A 20,640-nucleotide genomic window follows, 5' to 3' on the forward strand; every position below is an offset into this window, starting at 1 on the left:
TCATTTTTTTTTTTTTTCCTTATGTTGGGTCCCTACCACTGCGACCAGTTGTTAGATCTTTTGTGGTTTGTCCCCTATTTACTGTAGCTTCTCAAGATAGATCACTCTGATTGATTACAGTAGTGTCACTTTCTTGTTGATCAGCATTTTCCCAATTTGGAAGAACAACACGAATGAAGTTGACAACCTTATTGGAACCTAAAGAAAATAAATCAGAAGGATCTAAAATTCCTTTACCGAGTAGATTAGTTCTTTTTGATATAAGACAAGGGCATTCACATAGAAGGGGCTCCGATGTTTCCTTCTCAGCCTGACAAAAACGACAAATGTCAGATTGACTTCTTCCCATAAGTTTTAGATGATATCGACATTCACAGTGTCCTGTAACCAATCCTGTAAAAGTTTTTAAATCTTTTTTTGATAATGTTAGTATCTTTTTCGATTTGTAAATATTTGGAACAATCATTCGCTTCGATTGTCTTAGTCCTTCAATGTTTCTCCAGTTTCGTTCAATCATGCTTTTTTCTAAATTTCTTATTTCCATTTTTAAAAAGCAACGAGACACGCTGCAAAAAGGTTCAGGACCTAGGAACGGAATTGAAGAGCCTTGTCTAGCTAGCATGTCAGCTTTTTCGTTGCCTTCAATTCCGCAGTGCCCTGGCACCCAATATAGAGTAACTGAATTGTTCTGTGCAAGATTTTCAAGTGCCTCAATACATTCCCATACCAGTTTTGATGTACATTTAAATGATTTTAATGATTTAAGTGCAGCTTGGCTGTCTGAAAAAATTGCAATATTTGCATGTTTGTATCTTCTTTTTAAACAAAGGTTTGTGCATTCGAGAATAGCGTAGATTTCGGCCTGGAAAACTGTCACCCACTTTCCCATTGATATCGATATATTTGCGCCGGGACCAGTTACCCCTGCACCAGCTTCATTGTCTTTTGCTCATTGTGGCGCTCCTAGTGGACGGATTTGGAAACTTTTTTCACCCACGTGTCGGGAAATTCATTACCTTTCACCATGTATTTATGTCATAACACCAAACGATAGCATTTTGTAAACAACCGCCATGGAAGCCGAACGGAGAGATCAAATTGTGCACAGTTTTCTTGAAAATCCATTGTTGTCGGCATCGAAGCTAGCTAAACAGCTTAAAATGCCCAGAAATACCGTATGGCGTGTTATCAAGCAGTACAAGGAAACATTGACGACGGCTCAGAAGCCGCATTCGAAGCGTCGGAGTGGAACTGTCGACCGGAAACTGCGTGGGAAAGTCATCAAGGCCGTCAAGAGGAATCCCAATCTTTCAGACCGCGATTTGGCCAATAAGTTTCAGGCCGCTCACAGTACGGTGCGACGAATTCGTCTCCGGGAAGGAATAAGGTCATTCCGAGCCAGCAAACAGCCAAATCGGACGCTGAAGCAGAACAATGTGGCCAGAATCCGTGCTCGAAAGCTGTACGACCAAGTGCTGACCAAGTTCGACGGATGTATTCTGATGGACGATGAGACCTACACGTGAAGGCGGACTTTGGGCAAATCCCAGGTCAAAAATTTTATTTGGCGACTGCTCGGGGGGATGTACCTGCAAAATTTAAGTTCGTGTTTGCGGATAAATTCGCCCGCAAGTACATGATTTGGCAGGGGATATGCAGTTGTGGACAGAAAACCAAAGTCTTTCTCACTGACAAGACTATGACATCAGAAGTCTACAAAAAAGAGTGCCTACAGAAACGGATTCTGCCGTTTATTCGTGCCCACGACCGTCCAGTAATGTTTTGGCCGGACCTCGCAAGCTGCCATTACAGCAAAACGGTTATGGAAAGGTACGCAACGAACGGGGTCAGCGTAATACCGAAGGACCTCAACCCCCCAAACTGCCCCCAGTTCCGGCCGATAGAGAAATACTGGGCAATCACGAAGCGGAGGCTTAAGGCAAAGGGAAAACTTATTAGGAACATGACTCAAATGAAGAACTGGTGGAATAAAATCGCCAAAACGGTGGACGAAAAGGGTGTGCGCCGCCTAATGTGCCGTATTACGGGAAAAGTACGAGAATTTCTTCGAAACAGCAATGAATAATTTTTTTAATTTTTTTTATGAAAGAGTAAAGAAAATGCTACATTTGTATGAAAAACAAATTATGAATTCGTTAATAAATGACTGAACTACACGCAATTGTTTGTGTTCCAATATTAAATGAAGCAGACTTTAATCTCAAAAACTCTTGGTACAAAAAATAGGCAGCTGATCGACAAATATGGTCGTTTTTAAATTGATTTTTCCAAAACTGAAAAATGTTGGTGAAGCATTATATCACGAATACCTACTACCAGCGGCAAATAGGACTATAAGATGACAATCTCATAAAATGTTTTTCTTGTTTCGCTCGAATGTAGTGGTCATCATTTTGCACGGGAGCGCCAGTAGGGCTTCTTCAATCATATCGGTATCGGAATACGGCAAATGCACCAACTGTAAACTACTCCAGATTATCATAGAAACGTGTTAAACTCTCTATTTTACATCCGAAAATATGCTTTTTTTCTAACTTTTCGCATTTTAGTGTCGTATTTTTGTTTATTATTATTATTATTATTATTATTAAGTTTTATTCATCGAACATTTTGTTTTAATGAATTATTAACACTAAGGATCTATACAAAACAATTAGATAACACGAAACAATGAAGACTGGCGTACTCGGTTGATGAATCGGCTATATGGCTCCCCCAATTGATGTAGATGCTCAGCAATCTGGAACGTACGCATCATTGCACTCACTGGTTCATTATGTCCGTAAGATGTTCGGTGGGTTCGATTCGATAGCAAAGAGTGATGACGTAAAGTCCTCGAAGGAGCATTAAAGTTGATCATTCCTAGCAGGTTCGGCGACTGAATTTCTCCATTCAGTATTTTTGCGATGAATGTTGCCTGTTGAGTTTTTCGGCGGCGTTCCAATGTTTCTAATCCCAGAAGCTGGCACCGGTTGGAATATGCGGGAAGGTTTTCAGGATTACGCCAGGGTAGATGTCGTAGAGCGAATCTAACAAAACGCTTTTGTACACGCTCGATTCGCAAAATCCAACATAACTGATAGGGAGCCCAAACAATTGCAGCATGTTCTGTAACTGACCGGACAAGTGCGCAGTAGAGTGACTTCAAGCACAATGGGTCTCTGAACTCTCGTGCTACTTTGGAGATGAAGCCAAGCTGACGATTCGCCTTTCTTATAACTGAAGTTCGTTGACTATCGAACGTAAGCTGAGCATCGAGGATAACTCCAAGGTCGTCAACTTCAAATACCCTGTCAAGGCGCTGGTTATCGATGTTATTGTAACATGTTAATATGTCCCATTAATTTAAACGAAGTAAATAAGAGCGTAGAAGGGCTGGGGGTCAAAAAAGGGGCGGTCAACGACGCTTGGGAACCGCTGTTTGGGAAAACGCACTCCACCACATCTCGGAGTTTGCGTCTCGAATGGAGTTGGCGAACTCCCAACAAAAGAAAAACCCCGGAAAGGGGAGAGAAAACCGTGTCTGAGGCTCTTGCCTGCCAACCACTGACGAGACAAGACGTGTTAGCCCGTGAACGCGCGCAAGGTCCGACAGGCTCCGAAATCCAAAAAACGTGCCGCGATAACTCCGGAATTCGCCCATACGGTGGCCCCGTGAACCCGTCGTGGCAAAACTAGGTTCGGTCGAGGTTTCTCGAGCACCAAAAGAAGCTCAACCCGTGAAATTGTGGGGCCATAGAGAGCAGGTGTAGTGTCTGAAGGCCCAATCGTGCGACCCAGTGTGATTCAAGAAGAAGATCCATCAGAGAACCACAAAAGAAACACCTCAGTGTCCTAAGAGGTATACCGGTTCCCAGCTGCTAATACCGGCCGTCCCCAAACGCCTCCAGGCTAACAAAAAAACCCCAAATCAGGCGTAGGTGCCCCTGAGAAGAGAGTATAGCCGGTAAGTCTAATTAGACCCCTTCGAAGGTGTAAAAACCCCTATATTACATTATAATCATATAAAATTGATAACCAGCGCCTTGACAGGGTATTTGAAGTTTAATAAGGCGAATAGTATTTTTAGTGTGTGTCCAATCATGATTGGCCTTCGCCATACTCGCTAACTTTCAGCTACTCAGTTCAGAGTGATGGTTATTCAGTTGTCGAGAAAAACCGCACTTACTCAGTTCTAACTAAACGGCCTTTACTCAGATCAGACTAACTGCCCTTTTCGCGACTTCTGAGTCGAGGTTACTCAGAATGCGTGAATGATTTCGGAGCGGTTTTTGACCTGATTTTTAATGCTGGAAAAGTATAAAGCTATATAATTTTTGGAAAGAATGATTTTTTTTTGTTTCGATTATAGTCGTTTTACCATCTTTATAACATTCGCGACTTTATCAACGTTACAGTTGGCGGATCGTCATTGAAAAACTTATCCGGTACAACTGTGTTCGATATTTACTCTTGGGCTCGAACTCGCGGACATCGGCTCAGGAGACAACAGACTTGCCAACTGAGCTATATCACAAGCCCTGGAAAGAATGATGGATTTGTTGATTCAATTAAAACATGTCGAAATATTCCACATTATTCTTTATTGAAAAAAAAATCGTCATGTTGAACCATTTCATTTTTCCACAGACGAATGTTTTATGATGCAGCTCGGATTCGTAAAGAAATCGTCGCAATTTCCTGTAAAATAATCAAAATCATGTTATTATTATTAGACTATCGTTAAAAATGTACATTTACCATATAAATTTCCAAATTCTTAGTTGTCGAAAACAAACAAACTGCCTCGCACAAACTGATCCAAATTTACTCAGTTGTCGCCTACAAGCATTCGAATTTGCTGAGTGCCAATTTTCGAGTCGTCTGAGTAGCCGTTACTCGGAAAAACTGAGTCGTTTTAGATCAAGCGACGGCTGCGCCATACAAAAGGCGATGTCTGAATAAAATGTAGTCGGGCTCAGAGTATTTCAAAATTAGCGAGTATGACCAAAGGGGCCAAACGTCGCCCTCCCAAATTTCCTCGAGTGCAAAAAGGCCAATACTAAATTTGGTTTCAAAAAAAAGCATTCTATTCTATGTTCAAAAATCCTATTTATTAATTTTTTTTTTTCGCTACAATCATGGAAAACATGCAGATAAATAGCAGCTTTGCCTACTAGCAGAGATGCCAATGTGCCTGATTTTTAAGGATTTGCCTGATTTTTCGAGGCTCAGCCTGACAACTTGTAGTGAAAAAGCGATAATGTGGCTGAATCAAAGCAATCGAAAGAATTCCTTAATTCTTATTTCAAAAAGGGAATCACAGGAAATCTTTCAATTGCTTTGATTCAGTAGAACTATTCTACCAAGTATAAGAAAAAAAAGGGTTGACGACCAAAAAAAGTTCATCACTTTAAGCGAAATTTCCGTAACTTTAACGTACCTTGATTAAGCCTGATATTTGTTTCACTTTGTCCCTGATTTGACAAAATGTCGACAACTCTGCCTACAAGCAACACGTCGCATACGCATCAAGCAACACGTCGCAAAATTGTCAAAATTGTCAAAATTGTCAAAATTGTCAAAATTGTCAAAATTGTCAAAATTGTCAAAATTGTCAAAATTGTCAAAATTGTCAAAATTGTCAAAATTGTCAAAATTGTCAAAATTGTCAAAATTGTCAAAATTGTCAAAATTGTCAAAATTGTCAAAATTGTCAAAATTGTCAAAATTGTCAAAATTGTCAAAATTGTCAAAATTGTCGAAATTGTCAAAATTGTCAAATTGTCAAAATTGTCAAAATTGTCAAAATTGTCAAAATTATCAAAATTGTCAAAATTGTCAAAATTGTCAAAATTGTCAAAATTGTCAAAATTGTCAAAATTGTCAAAATTGTCAAAATTGTCAAAATTGTCAAAATTGTCAAAATTGTCAGAATTGTCAATATTGTCAAAATTGTTGAAATTGTCAAAATTGTCAAAATTGTCAAAATTGTCAAAATTGTCAAAATTGTCAAAATTGTCGAAATTGTCAAAATTGTCAAAATTGCCAACATTGTCAAAATTGTCAAAATTGTCAAAATTGTCAAAATTGTCAAAATTGTCAAAATTGTCAAAATTGTCAAAATTGTCAAAATTGTCAAAATTGTCAAAATTGTCAAAATTGTCAAAATTGTCAAAATTGTCAAAATTGTCAAAATTGTCAAAATTGTCAAAATTGTCAAAATTGTCAAAATTGTCAAAATTGTCAAAATTGTCAAAATTGTCAAAATTGTCAAAATTGTCAAAATTGTCAAAATTGTCAAAATTGTCAAAATTGTCAAAATTGTCAAAATTGTCAAAATTGTCAAAATTGTCAAAATTGTCAAAATTGTCAAAATTATCAAAATTGTCAAAATTTTCAAAATTTTCAAAATTGTCAAAATTGTCAAAATTGTCAAAATTGTCAAAATTGTTAAAATTCAGTTGAATACTGATACATATATCTTTCATCAATGTGAAATATCTCTGTGAATTTCTTCATGATTTCCCTTTTTCTATTTGAGGGTAGAATAAGTTTTTTTTATTGAAATTGCTTAAAAAACTCGTTATATTCTCAAATAAAATAATCTAGGCCTACGAAGACATCAAGATATTCATCGATGAAAGTCTGATTTTTGCAAATCCAAGTACAAGATTTTAGTTTGAAGTTTGACTTTTTAAAACGGCAATTTTAACATATAAGATAATAAATACATTGAAAAAATAAGCATTTACCTGGAGTTTTTTACGTGAAGATCACATGGTTCTCAATCAGACAAGAATTTTCATTTATATCAATTTCATAATCTGAATCCTGTGGATGATTTCCTTCCACAAAAATTATGTTTTTGATTACACAAACTATCAAAAAAATTCAAATTTTACTTTATATTTGTGATTTTTATATGAAATTTCGAAATTGCATGAAAATTATAAGTCTGCGATCTTTTGCGATTTGAACTCCTCAGCGAAATAGTTATCATGATTTTTTCATGTGGACTGTTAAACTCATTTCCGATCTGAATGTGAACCTGAATTTTAAACATCAATTCTGAATCTAAATTCTGAACCTGCCTTAAGATTCAAATTTAAAATTTGAATCGGTTTCCAAATTTTAATACCTTTTTTGAATCTTAATTCAAAATAAGAATTTGAATTAAAAATTAACATGTGAAATCTGTTTCAGAGCCCTCAATCATGAATCAATAATTTAAAGTTTGAAGTTTCAGGTTGCAATCTGAATTCATTATTTCAATTATCTTTCAATCCGACTTGTAAATCTTAATTTAAATAGGAGTTTCTTATGATAGATCTGGCTCCAAGTTTGTAGTTCTGTATTGTCGCTTTGAAGCATTTCTATGTTTCAATTCTGTATTATGCATACAGAAAAAATCCAAAATATGAGCGCTAATAATCATAGCAGCTTTGCCTACTAGCGACAAGTCACATACGTCGCGACGTTGAAGATAATAACGACGCACCGCAAGTTTCCTAGGAGACCTGGAGCATGCGATTGATGGCCTAAGAAAATGTACAGTAAATAAAATAAACAATGTTCGAGTACTACATCGAAATCGCCTACTGGACTGAAAAAAGAAAAACAAACATGCGAATGACAGAAATCTCGCTAGTTAAAAAGCGTCGCTAGTCCTACTGTCGCTATTCGGTTTGGTGCTATACACATAATATAAGAATTCAGTTCAAGAACTTGGAATCTGAATACGAAACAAAAACTCAGGATGGTTTATAATTCTGTTTTCATATTCGGAGAATCATCATTGAGGTAAATTTTGAAAGTGCATATGCATTTCGTAATTCATGGGTCAAATTTTGTATGAAATAAAAAAAAACCAATTTTGAACCAAGATTTCAAAACAGCATTTTATTTTCAATTACTAATGATGCTTCAAATTGTAAATCAAAAATCCTTAGCAAGATACAGAGTCCAAAATTTAAAAACCGATATGCTATTTTAATTTTGATGATAAGGTAACAGAATTTTCGGGATGAGATCAATCTCATTTAGAATGCTCGGTTTTATCAGAGCTTGCTCGGATATTTATTTAAAAAAAAAATCGTGACTATTCCAAAGCGGTCCAGATGCTCGGTTTTTGTGCAAAACTGTCCAGATATTGCCAGAATTTATTCACATTCTATGCAAAATTAGGCAAGAAATTCTAATTTAGTAAAGATAACTTTTGATTTTTTGGTCCAAAAGCAATTTTTTTAAAATAATTTTTTATCAAAACTGGCATGGAATTTTGAAGTGATTTTCGTTTATCTTTCTTTTGACATTCTGTCGATAATACTTGAATTTATCCAGGATATTTCCCGGTTTTGGGATTTGAATGATTGAACTAAAATGCCCGGTTTTGGTAGGTTTTCAAAAAAAATGTCCGGCCCGGATACGTGTAAGAAATATTATGGAAAGCTTACTGTAGCAGAATGCTGAACCTGGGATTAGGGTTTAAGATCTAGGCATAATAAGTTTTGAGTCTAATTTTCTACTCTCGAATAACCTTACTCTATCATTAGAACATGATTGAGAGTTAAGAATTTTGAATGTAGAGTAGGAAACCTCACTTTCTTTACCTGGACCTGGAGTATGATTCAAAAGTTTGTTAGTTTGAATCTCTGTCTGTTGTCGACTATTCTTAAAAATTTGAATTACACTGTCACTTTTGTTCTCCTTGATAAAGTAGAATCAAAACCACATAACAAAAACTTACGAGTTGAACCAAAGTTGAACGCACGTGTTTAACTTGAAGCGTCACATGCGTTATCGTCTGTTGCATACATTTTGGCGTTTTATTTTGAATGAAAATGCTGTTCACGGTTCGGAATGTGCCAAGTCGTGAAGTTTGAAGTTTTATAAATATTGTTACATTTTTGATCGAAATATTAGTATTTGAAGATGGTCCATTTGAATTGAATTTCAAGAATCTCTTCAAAGCTAATAATGAATTTACATAAAAATTATTTAGATCATGCAAAGTATTCAGTGCATAAAATAAAGCAAATTTCAATTTGTATAAAACGAAATGAGCTAGATGAAAGAGTTTAATTTTGCATAGGCTTTAAAGAATATAAAATTCTTCAATGCTTTTTCAACATAAAATTTGAGATGTTTATCATTTTTAGAAAAAAAAAATCAATTACCTTCGAATCATTTTTCCAATAATCAAAAATTTCCCAGCGATTCAGGTCACATCGCTGTTCTCATCGTTTCCCTCATCAATTTCAGGGGCAATCAATTTTCCTGCTCTGGAAAGTGCGATCGGAGTCCCATATTGCGTGCACTAATTCACAACCCAATCGTAAAACTTTCCCGCCGGATGCTTTGCCGGGGTATTATTGATATTATGATTATTACGATCATCAATGCGATGTCATTTGCTATTTCCAGTTGTCGTGTAGTACAAGCAGCAGCAGCAGCCAATTGGGGTGGTCTTTTGTGCTGGACCTAACAGGACTTTGATTATTATCATCCTCCTTGCTCCTCGACTCGGCTAAGTCCTTCTAAAGTCCCTAGTCACTCACAGAAAAGAAGTCGGTGGCTTTTTACGACCGCAGCCAACGACTCGAAACGTCTACTGGTTTTAGTGACTAAATATCCATCTATCCATCCGCATCAATCGCATGCTGGGAACCATTTCGATGACTAGCTTTCCTAGCCTAGGCAATGAGACAACTCCCAAAGCCACCCACTCGCACTCCCAGCGCCTCAGCTTTCCGCGGAAAAGTGTGCGAAAAAGCCAGGTCCCACATTCAGCCAGAAACACACATTCTAGTGCTAGTTCCTCCTGATGTGGCGCGCACAAATCCATCGATGATTATGACGCGCCGAACGGTCGTCAATTTGGGGTCGTAAAAATTTACGATTGCTATTATCAATTTTTTTACGATCCCAATTCCACCCACAATCCACACACGATATCCTGACCTCCGGGACCTGGAACGTGGCCTCGTCCACCGGGCCAACTCGCAGGGAAGGCAAATTTGACGGTGTAGCTTCCGCTCTGCTGATGCCGATTTTCCTCTTGCGTCCTTTTCAGTTAAAGTCGTGCGAAATACCGGAAACGAGAGCGTGCGAAGAAGCGGATGGAGAAGAGTATGGTACTCGTTAAAAGAGGAATGGTGGGGAATGGGGGAAGGACAAATTATACGACTGTTAGTTGGACGAAACACACATCCCTGTCGCTTGACGGTTGACATCAGACATTCGGTCATCTTAATGAAAGCACGTCTTTCGTGAGTCTGGATTATGCTTTGGAATTCTATTCGACACATTGCGGACCAAATTCTATAAACACTGAGTCGATTTGAGGTCCCTCGTATCTATGGGAAAACTCGTATCTTATTAGACAAATGAATTATTAAAGGGTGATATCGTCAAAATTTGGTCAATATGAACTTGACGTATTTCTTTCAATTTTGCATTTAAAAAACCTGAACACCCCTCATTTTGAAGGTCTGTGTGTGTGTAGAATGTTGCTCCTATTTGATTTTGGAATTCACTCTTCAGTTGTCAAAATGCCGTCCAAGGAAGAAGAGCAGCGTATCAAAATTTTGCTCGCGCATCGCGAAAATCTGAGCTACTCGCACGCATAGCTGGCAAAATCGCTAAAAGTTACCAAATCAACCGTTACAAATGTAATTAAAGTGTTTGGGGTACGTTTGTCGACAGCCAAGAAGTCTGGATCGGGGGGATATCGAAAACCGGAAGCCGCTGAGACGACAAAGAGGGTTGCCGGTAGTTTCAAGCAAAACCCTAACCTCTCTCTCCGAGATGCCGCAAATAAGCTGGGTGTATCGTCTACAACCGTGCATCGAGCTAAAAAACGAGCCGGACTATCGACTTACAAGAAGGTAGTGACTCCAAATAACTAAGATAAACAAAATACGACGGCCCAAGCGCGATCCCGGAGGCTGTACACGACGATGCTGAAGAAGTTTGACTGCGTGGAAATGGACGACGAAACCTACGTCAAAGCCGACTCCATGCAGCTTCCGGGAAAGGAGTTTTATACGGCAAAAGGAAGGGGAAAGGTAGCAGATATTTTCAAGCACATGAAACTGTCAAAGTTCGCGAAGAAATATCTGGTTTGGCAAGCCATCTGTACCTGTGGCTGGAAAAGCAGCATTTTCATAGCTTCCGGGACTGTCAACCAAGAAATTTACGTGAAAGAGTGTTTGAACACACGTCTGCTGCCTTTCCTGAAGAAACACGGTTGTTCCGTACTGTTTTGTCCAGATTTGGCATCTTGCCATTACGGTAAAAAGGCCATGGAGTGGTACGCCGCCAACAACGTGCAGGTGGTTCCCAAGGACAAGAACCCTCCCAACACGCCAGAGCTCCGCCCAATTGAAAAATACTGGGCTATTGTCAAGCGGAACCTAAAAAAGACCAAAAAACTGCTAAGGACGAGCAGCAGTTCAAGGCAAACTGCACAGAAAAAAATAATGATTATCACGTGTACTTTAAAATGGTTGTTTTTAAAAAAGTTCAATCCGTAATGAGCAAAACACGCAATTCTCAATTGATTGATCTAGAATAAACTAGAAAATCAGTTAATATCACCGCAAATGTCCTGTAACAGAAAGGAGCTTGGCATCTACCGTAGTTTTACAGGTTGAAAAAAATTACGTGTCACGTTATTTAAATTACGTTATTTTTTTTTTCAACCTGTAAAACTACGGTAAATGTCCTGTTCCTTTTGGTTACAGAACATTTAGTGTAATTTTAAATGATTTTCTAATTTATTTTAAACCAATCAACTGAAAATTACTTGAATTTAATGTAGGTATCAAAATAGAAACGTTAGAGCGAAGCGTGCGAATGGTTTTATTTTGTTTGGGTCCTGTCTTTCGATTTGTGATCGAAAACATATCCAGTGATCGACGTCATGGCGGCCAGAGAGGTGTTTAAACGTGTGGAAAAAATGCGCGCATTTGTGGGACAACTGATTTGTCACTACATCAAATGTATTGATTCGAATCAACTTGTAGGAAGATGGTTCAATTTTCGATACTTGTACGAGTTCTGCCAGCTGTCGCCCGGTGGTAACGACGGCTCCTCTTCGTTTCCAACCCCAGGAGCGCCAGCAACAAATACGATTTGAGGTTGTGGAACTATGATAAAATTTAGGTTGTAGAAAAAATTTTAGTTTCCTTTTTTTTTTTTTGTTAAATAGAGTAATTGAACGATACAGGTGTTGCATTTACTTTCATCGAAAAAAAAATTATTTGTTTTGAAAAACAAAAATTCAAAAATCGAGCAAAGTCAATTCAATGAACCAAAATTTTACAGTACTGTATTTTTAAACCAGCCCGTAAAATAATTTGTCCACGTAAATATATATGACATTGATTTTTCTGCGACCTGTAAAATTACGATATTTGCTGTAGCTTTCCAGAAAATATTTTTTTCTGTGTGGCTTTCTGCGGCGAAGAAGGTGGACAAGGTGGCTGTACAAAATCTGATGGCAGAGGTTAAGCGTTAGGCCCGGCAATTCAGATTTGGAAAAGCGGAAGCCTAACTGAATATTTTTTCTGAATTTTAAACTAATTAAACTTGAAAAAGAAATTTTATTTGATTTTTTAAATAAACGTTTTCACCGATTTGACCAAATTTTGACCGTATCGCTCTTTAATTAAAGACTGCAATTATCATTTCAGTATAAAATTTCACCAATAACTGGTGTTTTCTAGATTTTTTTCTGAAGTCAATATACATAACTCGCAGTCATCGAGAGAGTTGATCATTGACTTGAAACGTTTATTGACTTAATTTTTTTTAATTTAAATTAAGTAAATTCTTAAAAATGCACACACTCATTAACTGTTTTTTTTTCAACCTATTTTCAAATGTTAGCCTTTAATCTCAGAACCGAGAGCGTCAATAAGGAAATTAAATCGCTATTTGAATTAAGAATTTCCAAATCAGTCAAAATCAGTTGCTCAATTTTATACACCTCGCAAAAATGTCCTTTTTTTTGCTTTGTTGTGTCAAGAATATGTATATGCTTCATTTCATGATTTTTAAATTTCACAAGGCTACAAATTTCACATGTTCGTAGGTGCAAAGAATACAAAATCAATTCCTTGACAGACAAAAACTCATTCCTTGATAGGATGAAGGATAGCTAATTGATTCATATTCAGCTTTCAGTTTTCATGAAGGTTTATGAGTTTATCGGTTAAAACTAGCGTTGATAAGCTGCAGTTTTAAAATCATAAAATTTTTTAGATCAAAAAATTATTTCAAATGGGTATGAGCGTGTCAAACGTAAAATGAAATCATAAATTTCCTGTGAAGTAACCTTGGCTGATATGAAGAATATATTAAGGTGTACGAAATTCTAAAATCATCATTTTATCAAAAATAAAATTGCATGGAAAACGATTGACTCGTTGATTGAAGTTGTATAAAAGCATTTCGAAAAAATATATGTAGTAAATGGGTTGAAAAAGTTTAAATATTTTCTTTTTCTTTGATTCAGTTCAACAAGATCAATTTGGTGGAGAAGAGGTAGTGTGCAGCATCCCACCCCCTCCCTCACTATTCCAAATAAACGTTTTCCACACGTCACTTCAAATGAACTTTGTGAGTTCTTAACCTATTCTTGTAGTCACCTTGGGTGAGAGGTCGCATTCAGGTGACGCTTTGAGGTGAGAATTGTCGATACTTTTTCAGGTTGCGACGAGATAGAATTTCAACGGAAATTTTGGAAAAAAAAACAAATTGGATAAAAAATATTTTTGGGCATCTTAGCAAAAATAATATATTCCAAGATACCTAGCTCTTAAAATTTTGCATATAAATGCTAACTGACAATCTTTTAACAAACCTTAACACCACCTACTGACAGAAAAGGTCAACATTTCTCGATAATTGAATTTTTCACTTGTACCCCTCGTTCCGGGGGGTTTAAAATGCACTCTATTATGCTTTTGTTCAATCTTGGAATACATTTGCAAAATGCACTCTGACCTACTTTCACCAATTTTTGAAGAAAAGCTTTATGCCACTGACTCAATTTAATTGAGAACCTCACTCGTTTTTGCGCATTCAGATTCCTCAATAAAAAAAATAATCTTTAATTAAAACTGATAACTAATTTGTATTGCATATCTCGTTGAGTCTGATCATTGATTCCAAATTCCACGGAATAGTGCTGAGGATATTGCGATTAAGGGTTTGATGACGTGGCCAAGTATTTATTTTGATTGGGATCCTGATTTATGATAAATTACAGATTTTTTCCCAAGGTTTTAATTAATTTTAGTTTAATTCATTCAAATGCTGATAAATTTTATCTAGTTTTATTAAGATGTTTAAATCAAAATCCTAAATTTGCAAAGCTTTCCAGTTTAAGTTTAAACAACTAGTAGCACCTAGTAGCCATTTGAAAGCATGTGATAAATATGATAATTTAGAAATTTAAAACTTTCAAAATTATTTTATATCAATCAATGCTCGTTTTTTTTCCAAATCATCCATTTCAATAACAAAAAAGCAAAAAGTAGTGTTTTCTATCTATCAAATTAGATTAAAAAAAAAATTTTTCAAATCTGTCCACGTGCACATCCGGTAACGGGGGTAGGGGTTTGCCAAATTTCTACGCTTGTCCACGGAGGGGGAGGAGGGAGTCTAAAATCTAATTTTTCTGTCCAAGTGGTATCTGAACAGCCCCCAAGAAAAAAAAGCTTTGAATAGCGATTGAAGACTCTAATACCGAAATACCGTGCTAATTCTGGAAAGCCAAGACCACGTAGAGAAAGACCTCAGTGCGTTTGTCGTGCAAATGAACCCTCAAACTGCTAGTTATTTCAGACCGTGTAATATAAATTGGTTTTTTTCCTTAGCGTGTTTCACTAAATAGTTACATTTCTGCCGCAGCATTTGATGGTGACGCTTTTTGATTTTGTCCGTCGATTTTCGCTAGAGTTCCGAATCTTGTAATAGATAATTTTTGATCTTAGTATAAAATTCCAATCAGAAATCTGAATTTTGAATAAGAAATTAAACGGACTTGGAACATGAAATCTCAACCGTGAAGAAGGAATTGTATCAAAATCTTTCACTTAAAACAAAATCTGCTAATGTAGTCTGATAACTCTATCTGCTGAATTCAAAATATGGCATCAAAATGTGCAACTGAAATATAAACTTCCAAAGGATAATAAATAAAACAAAACGATAATGAAAAATACAATTACTTTTCTGCTGAATATTCAGCTTCAAAGACACGTAAAAGTTAAACGAATAACGTTTTAAAATCTTTACATTTCTGTGAATATATTCATGCAAAATTGATGAACGAAATAAGCCTTCAAATAGATTTTCTAGAAATCTACAAATGTTCTATTCATTTTGATTTCTCTTCATAAATATTGCTTTTTATTCACATTTCCCTAAGTAAAAAATTTCCCCATGCTTTGGGATAAATAATAAGTCTTATTAATGAACATAAAACAAAATTTGAGTTGCACACAAATTAAACCAATCTCTTCTTAAAACTTTCAGCGACTTTCCGACCAGAATTTAAAAATTGAACATGTCTGTAACTATCTTTAAAATATTGTAATATTAAGAAAGATAAAGAAAACTTGATCTTTTTATGAGAGTGCCCTAAGCTTTGGCAAAGTTAAGCTTGGGCACCCTGATATGACTAGAAGAATTCTAAAAGTTTGTTTACTACCCTATTTTCATTGCATACTTAAAGACCCAAATTTCTTATTTTCAGATAAAAGCATGTATTCGAGTCTTTTTGGACTCGCGGGATCAAGTGAACCTATAACATACATTTTCTAAAACATTTTCTTCAAAAATTTATTTTTTGCTATTGCTTTTAAAATATGGCATAATTATTCCATATTATACTCTAACGATTGATAAATGTATTGAAATAAATATTTTGATTTTATTTTTTCCTTTGGGAAACATTTTAAAATGATAATAATAGATGTTAAAGTAACGTGATGATCAGTTTTTCAAACTGTTTTTTTTATTTTTGGAGAAAACAGATTTGTTGTTATATTTTTTTTTATTTTGCTTAATTTTTTTCTAGCTGAGGAATCAAGTATCTTCATTCTCCTCTACCTATTCACCTCATATGAAGGTAATGGAAATTGATGATTCAATAATGCTCAAGAAACCAATCTTGAAAGGTAAGATATACTACTCGATATAAAATTGGTACTGTTTTAGTTAGGTAAACAAAATGGTATGATTTCGATAAATTTAGTGCAAATTTGATCACCAAATCGTACACCCAATCTATTTGAAGGTAAACCCTTGTAAGTATGACATGTCAGGAACAATATTGGTGAATTAATTTTCCCTATAATAACAAACATTGTCCCCAATGAGCTGCTGTCCGCCTTCGATCAACAAACACAGCCCAGTCAAGCAAAGACTGACCGGTCTGAGTAGTTCGGAAAAACGAAAAAGCGACCAAACCCAAACCCAAACCCAAATAAACTTACCTTCAAGCTGTGAAATCCGATGGCCGTGCTGACGGTCAGTATCGACAGGAAGAAGAACAGAGCGAAGGCTGACACCTGGGAAATTCCGGTAAAGTTCAGCAGCCCGGAAACGACAACGGAGGCCGCGTGACAGCCGATGATTGGCAGCAGCAGCCGGTCCACCAGGTCCCAGGGAATCTGCCGCGGGGCTGTCTCAATCAGGACCGAACCATGGCGGGACATCCGCCTCCGGACGGCCGGGGCCTTCGGGATCGAAACCTGGAATTCAATGGTAGGATGCGGGAGATAGTGTTAGCAAAATGAGGGAAATGAGCGAGTAATTACACTAGTTTACAAAATTAAATAAAAAAAATCGTAAACTTTATTGACCGATCTTTATTTTTCATGTTAAATCTGACGATGAATCCTAAAATGAAATTAAAAAAATCTAAGCGTTGTGTTTTTGATGAAAGTTTGCGTCCAAAATTCAACCAAACCATCGAAATGTAGGTCATCAAACGTACTTTTTCACTCAGTTGATAACTCTGTTTGTTTACATTTGGCACATTCGCCCTATTCAAAATTTGCTACCGATTTGTTTCGACTTGAGCTCAAAAAGAATCTATGTATAAAAATGAATTTTTGTCTGTCTGTCTTTCTGTTTGACCATAACTACTTCAATATTCAACTAATTTTGATAAATAACCACTGAAAATCTTTGTTTTGAATAAACATTTTGAGTCCAGAAAATCAAATTTTCAAAATGTTACCATCGAGTCTTAAACTTTTGATGAAACAAAATATTCTTCGAAACATGCGTATTTTTTTCTATCGTAAATTCCCTTATATCAACAATATTGTTGATCATACGAAAAAATGAAGCACAGATGACCGATAACTAATTTATTCATCTGCATACAAAAATAAATTTCAAAAATGATGTGAACTAGTGTGTTTTGTGGCAGTACGACGGTTCTCGGCTGGAACATGCTGGAAAAATCCGAGCCCGATGATGCGTTTTGATTAGTTGTGAGAATTGAAGCCGACCAAAGTTCGTCTCCAGGAAGCGCAGTTTTGCTTTCAACTGTTTTCAGATCAACGGTGGATTTTTCACTGTCTGTTTTATTGGAATAAGTCGTTTTTCAACCTTAAAGCGGATGCTTAAAAGAGTTACTTTCAGCTGGTTTTAAATATATTTTTTCGAAAACCATTGGTGATTGTTTTTTCAGATTATCGTCAACTGGGTAACATGCAATACTTCTCAACTTCAATGGCTTTTGAAAAATGCATGTCACAGAAAATCACAAGGCTTGTACAACAAAAGTTATAAGGATTGTGATAAATCACATTGAATCAGCAAGAATAATTATCAGTATGGTGTTTGCCAATTTGTCCTCTGCTCACCCATCTCGATGCACAGATTGACTTATATTGTCAACAAATCAGGAGTTTTTCAATTTTTTCCAACAAAAAAAAACTGAATCATGTTAATTGGTATGGTTACTGATGAAATTAGACTATTGGCGAAATTGGTTGCTGTAAAATGTTCATCTAACAACAGTTTTAATTATTCTTGTTTTTTTCGCGCGGTTTTTGTGCTAATTGTTAACCCAAACCTTAAGATTTCTTCTACGTGAAAGTTTTACGTCAGAATAAACATTTTTTTATCGGTTTTCTTTACGAAATGTTTGTTAGGAAATTTTAACACCACGATTTAGAGAAAAAAATTATATCCATACATAATCACAGAATTGGTCCGCTCAATCTCTTCCTTCCCCATAATTTCGCTGCAAGATTTGAATGGAAATTTCAAATTTATTAATTTTTATTCCTCCAATAACTTTGATTGGTTGTTTTAACTGCGAAGAACAGCAATAAAAATTTTTAGAAGCGATTATTTGAGTCTGGAATTAGAACGACGTGTTTTGATTTTGTAAGGAGGTTTGTACGGAAAAATCCAAATATTCATAAAAAAAATCATCAGAGATGTATCGTAAACTGGGGGAACTTTGATCAGCGGGGTAACTTTGATCAACTTGAAATTTTTGCAGATAATCATCATTAACTTAGCTTGGTTGACCACTCATATCCACCTTAAATCATTGAACTTGAAGTGCTTATATAAGATCATTCATTTTAAACTTCAGATAACATATTCGATTAGGCTTTGCTCAACTTATGCACTTCAAATTCCATGATCGCTGGCGTGGCTAAGCAGAACAAGTTCTACCTCGCCAATGGTTGCTACTCCGTGATTGATCGAGGCCATCAGTTTTGTGCAATGGCCAAAAGAATGGTGCTTGGGATGAGCAGTTCATTCACAATGCACAAAACTCATGCTCTCCCTTTGAAAATGATCAATAACGGCGCCGGCCACGCCCTAGTAGTCAATGAGGAATGAAGGAAGGATAGTTAGTAGGATACTTTCTAGGATCAATCAACAACCTTTTGCACCTATAAATCTCAAAGACTAATTTTGAAAACTTCAGGAACAAAGGTAATTCAATATCACCAACTATAGAAACTGTCTGTACGTCTGCGAATCTATAATCAAATATCCAAGGAAAGGTTTGTGTTAGTAGGGGAAAGGTTATAGATCAGGAGCCATTTTTGGTGAATGGTGCGATCGAGTTTTCCTACACTTCCTATGCTCCTTGATTTTTCCTAAGGAAACTCCTAATTCTATCTTTGAGGCAATGATAAGAAGTTTAATAGTAAGGTAGATATGTGTTTAAATTTTCTTTAAATTAACTTGTTTTCCTAATTCTTTTTCCTGATACACTAATGAATTTTCAAAAACGACCCTTGAGAGTAACCAAATTGCTATCAAACTGCTAAGAATGTTTATAAGGAGATATTTAAAATATTTAAGTCTTGTTAATGGGTGAAGGTTCTCCTTTTTGTTCCTTTTAATGTTTATTTGCTATACATTTAGTTTGTGAAAACTGAATAAGATCGTTTCTGGAAACTCATCAGTGCAATGCAATTCTTTGCCTCATATTGATTTCGCGATTGCATGGACAAAACGAATCAACCAAAAAGTTGGTTATTCATCGTTTATATACAAGTGAGATATTCGCTTTCAAGTAGCGGATTAAGATTTACTTTTAACATATGTTACAAGACTTTTTTTGTTTATGGGCCTATGAGCGCCTGGCCGAGCCGGAAATGAAAAACAGAACGGGGACAGAAGAGGGAAATTAACATTTGATTCGATTTTGATTTAAACCGAAAAATATGCTATCATTATCGTAAACTTTGTGAAAGGAAATTAATTTTGATACCGAATCTTTGAATAAACGGATGAAATGACATGCTTCAGTTTGACTCACAACCTGCTTACGCTTTAAAACCTCTCATAAGCTATCCGAATATTCAAACAGATATTTACAAACGCCTACATGCGTTGCAATAGCTAGGTAAAAATTGGTTGAAGTTGCATAAAAAGCTTCCCTTAAAGAACACTTGCGTTGAAGTTTTTAATAACGATTCATTTGCCATGTCCCCTTCCCTTACTCAGGAAATTTCTGTTGTCAATGTTTTTCTTCAACTCCCATTTAAATCTATAATTTGTACAAAATGAGAATCAGAATCAAACTACTTATCTTGAAGTATCAGCATCAGTTTTCCTTCTTCTGTACAGTTCTCCTGGGTCGGCCCGGAAGGCGTAGCGCTAGCACCAGCGTCTTGATTGTTCGACAAAAAAAAGCCTCTAACTCACAAATTGTCAACTATCACGACGCCATTTCACTTTTGCTTGGTTGAGAATTCAAAGGCACTGGACTCAAGTCGAAAACTATCAATTCTTCCACAAATTACAAGTATAGAATTTATTTTCCGGGAGCTAAAATTTGCGACGTAAAAAAAAAACAACACACCCGTCAACGGTCACCGCCTACCTTTCTCCTTTTGCAGATAATCATCATTAACTAAGTATAAAGTTAAAATATCTGAAAACTGTTTTTACGTTTGAATGCCTATAAACTGAGTTACAAATATGCTTAATTTGGGTTTTATTAGGAGAATTTTTATCTTACTTAAAATGTTATTTCAAAATCTTAAAATATCTGGTTTTTTGAAGGCTCACAAACAAACATCTCTCCTGATAAAATTTTTGCATTTAGGGGCAAATGGGTTGGTTAATGTGAAA

General features: G+C 36.1%; 1 protein-coding gene across 7 annotated transcripts in view; it reads right to left on the reverse strand.

The window, feature by feature from the left end:
• LOC129744250 (D-beta-hydroxybutyrate dehydrogenase, mitochondrial) overlaps positions 1–20,640 on the reverse strand; it is a 307,586-nt gene that overhangs the window by 270,240 nt on the left and 16,706 nt on the right. For all 7 annotated transcript variants that reach the window (XM_055736674.1, XM_055736681.1, XM_055736677.1 and 4 more), the window contains exon 3: positions 16,512–16,769. In XM_055736674.1, coding sequence (XP_055592649.1) covers positions 16,512–16,769 — 258 coding nt within the window. The remainder of the gene's footprint in view (positions 1–16,511; positions 16,770–20,640) is intronic.

Source organism: Uranotaenia lowii, chromosome 2 (genome assembly GCF_029784155.1).
Source record: "Uranotaenia lowii strain MFRU-FL chromosome 2, ASM2978415v1, whole genome shotgun sequence".
Classification (NCBI taxonomy): domain Eukaryota; kingdom Metazoa; phylum Arthropoda; class Insecta; order Diptera; family Culicidae; genus Uranotaenia; species Uranotaenia lowii.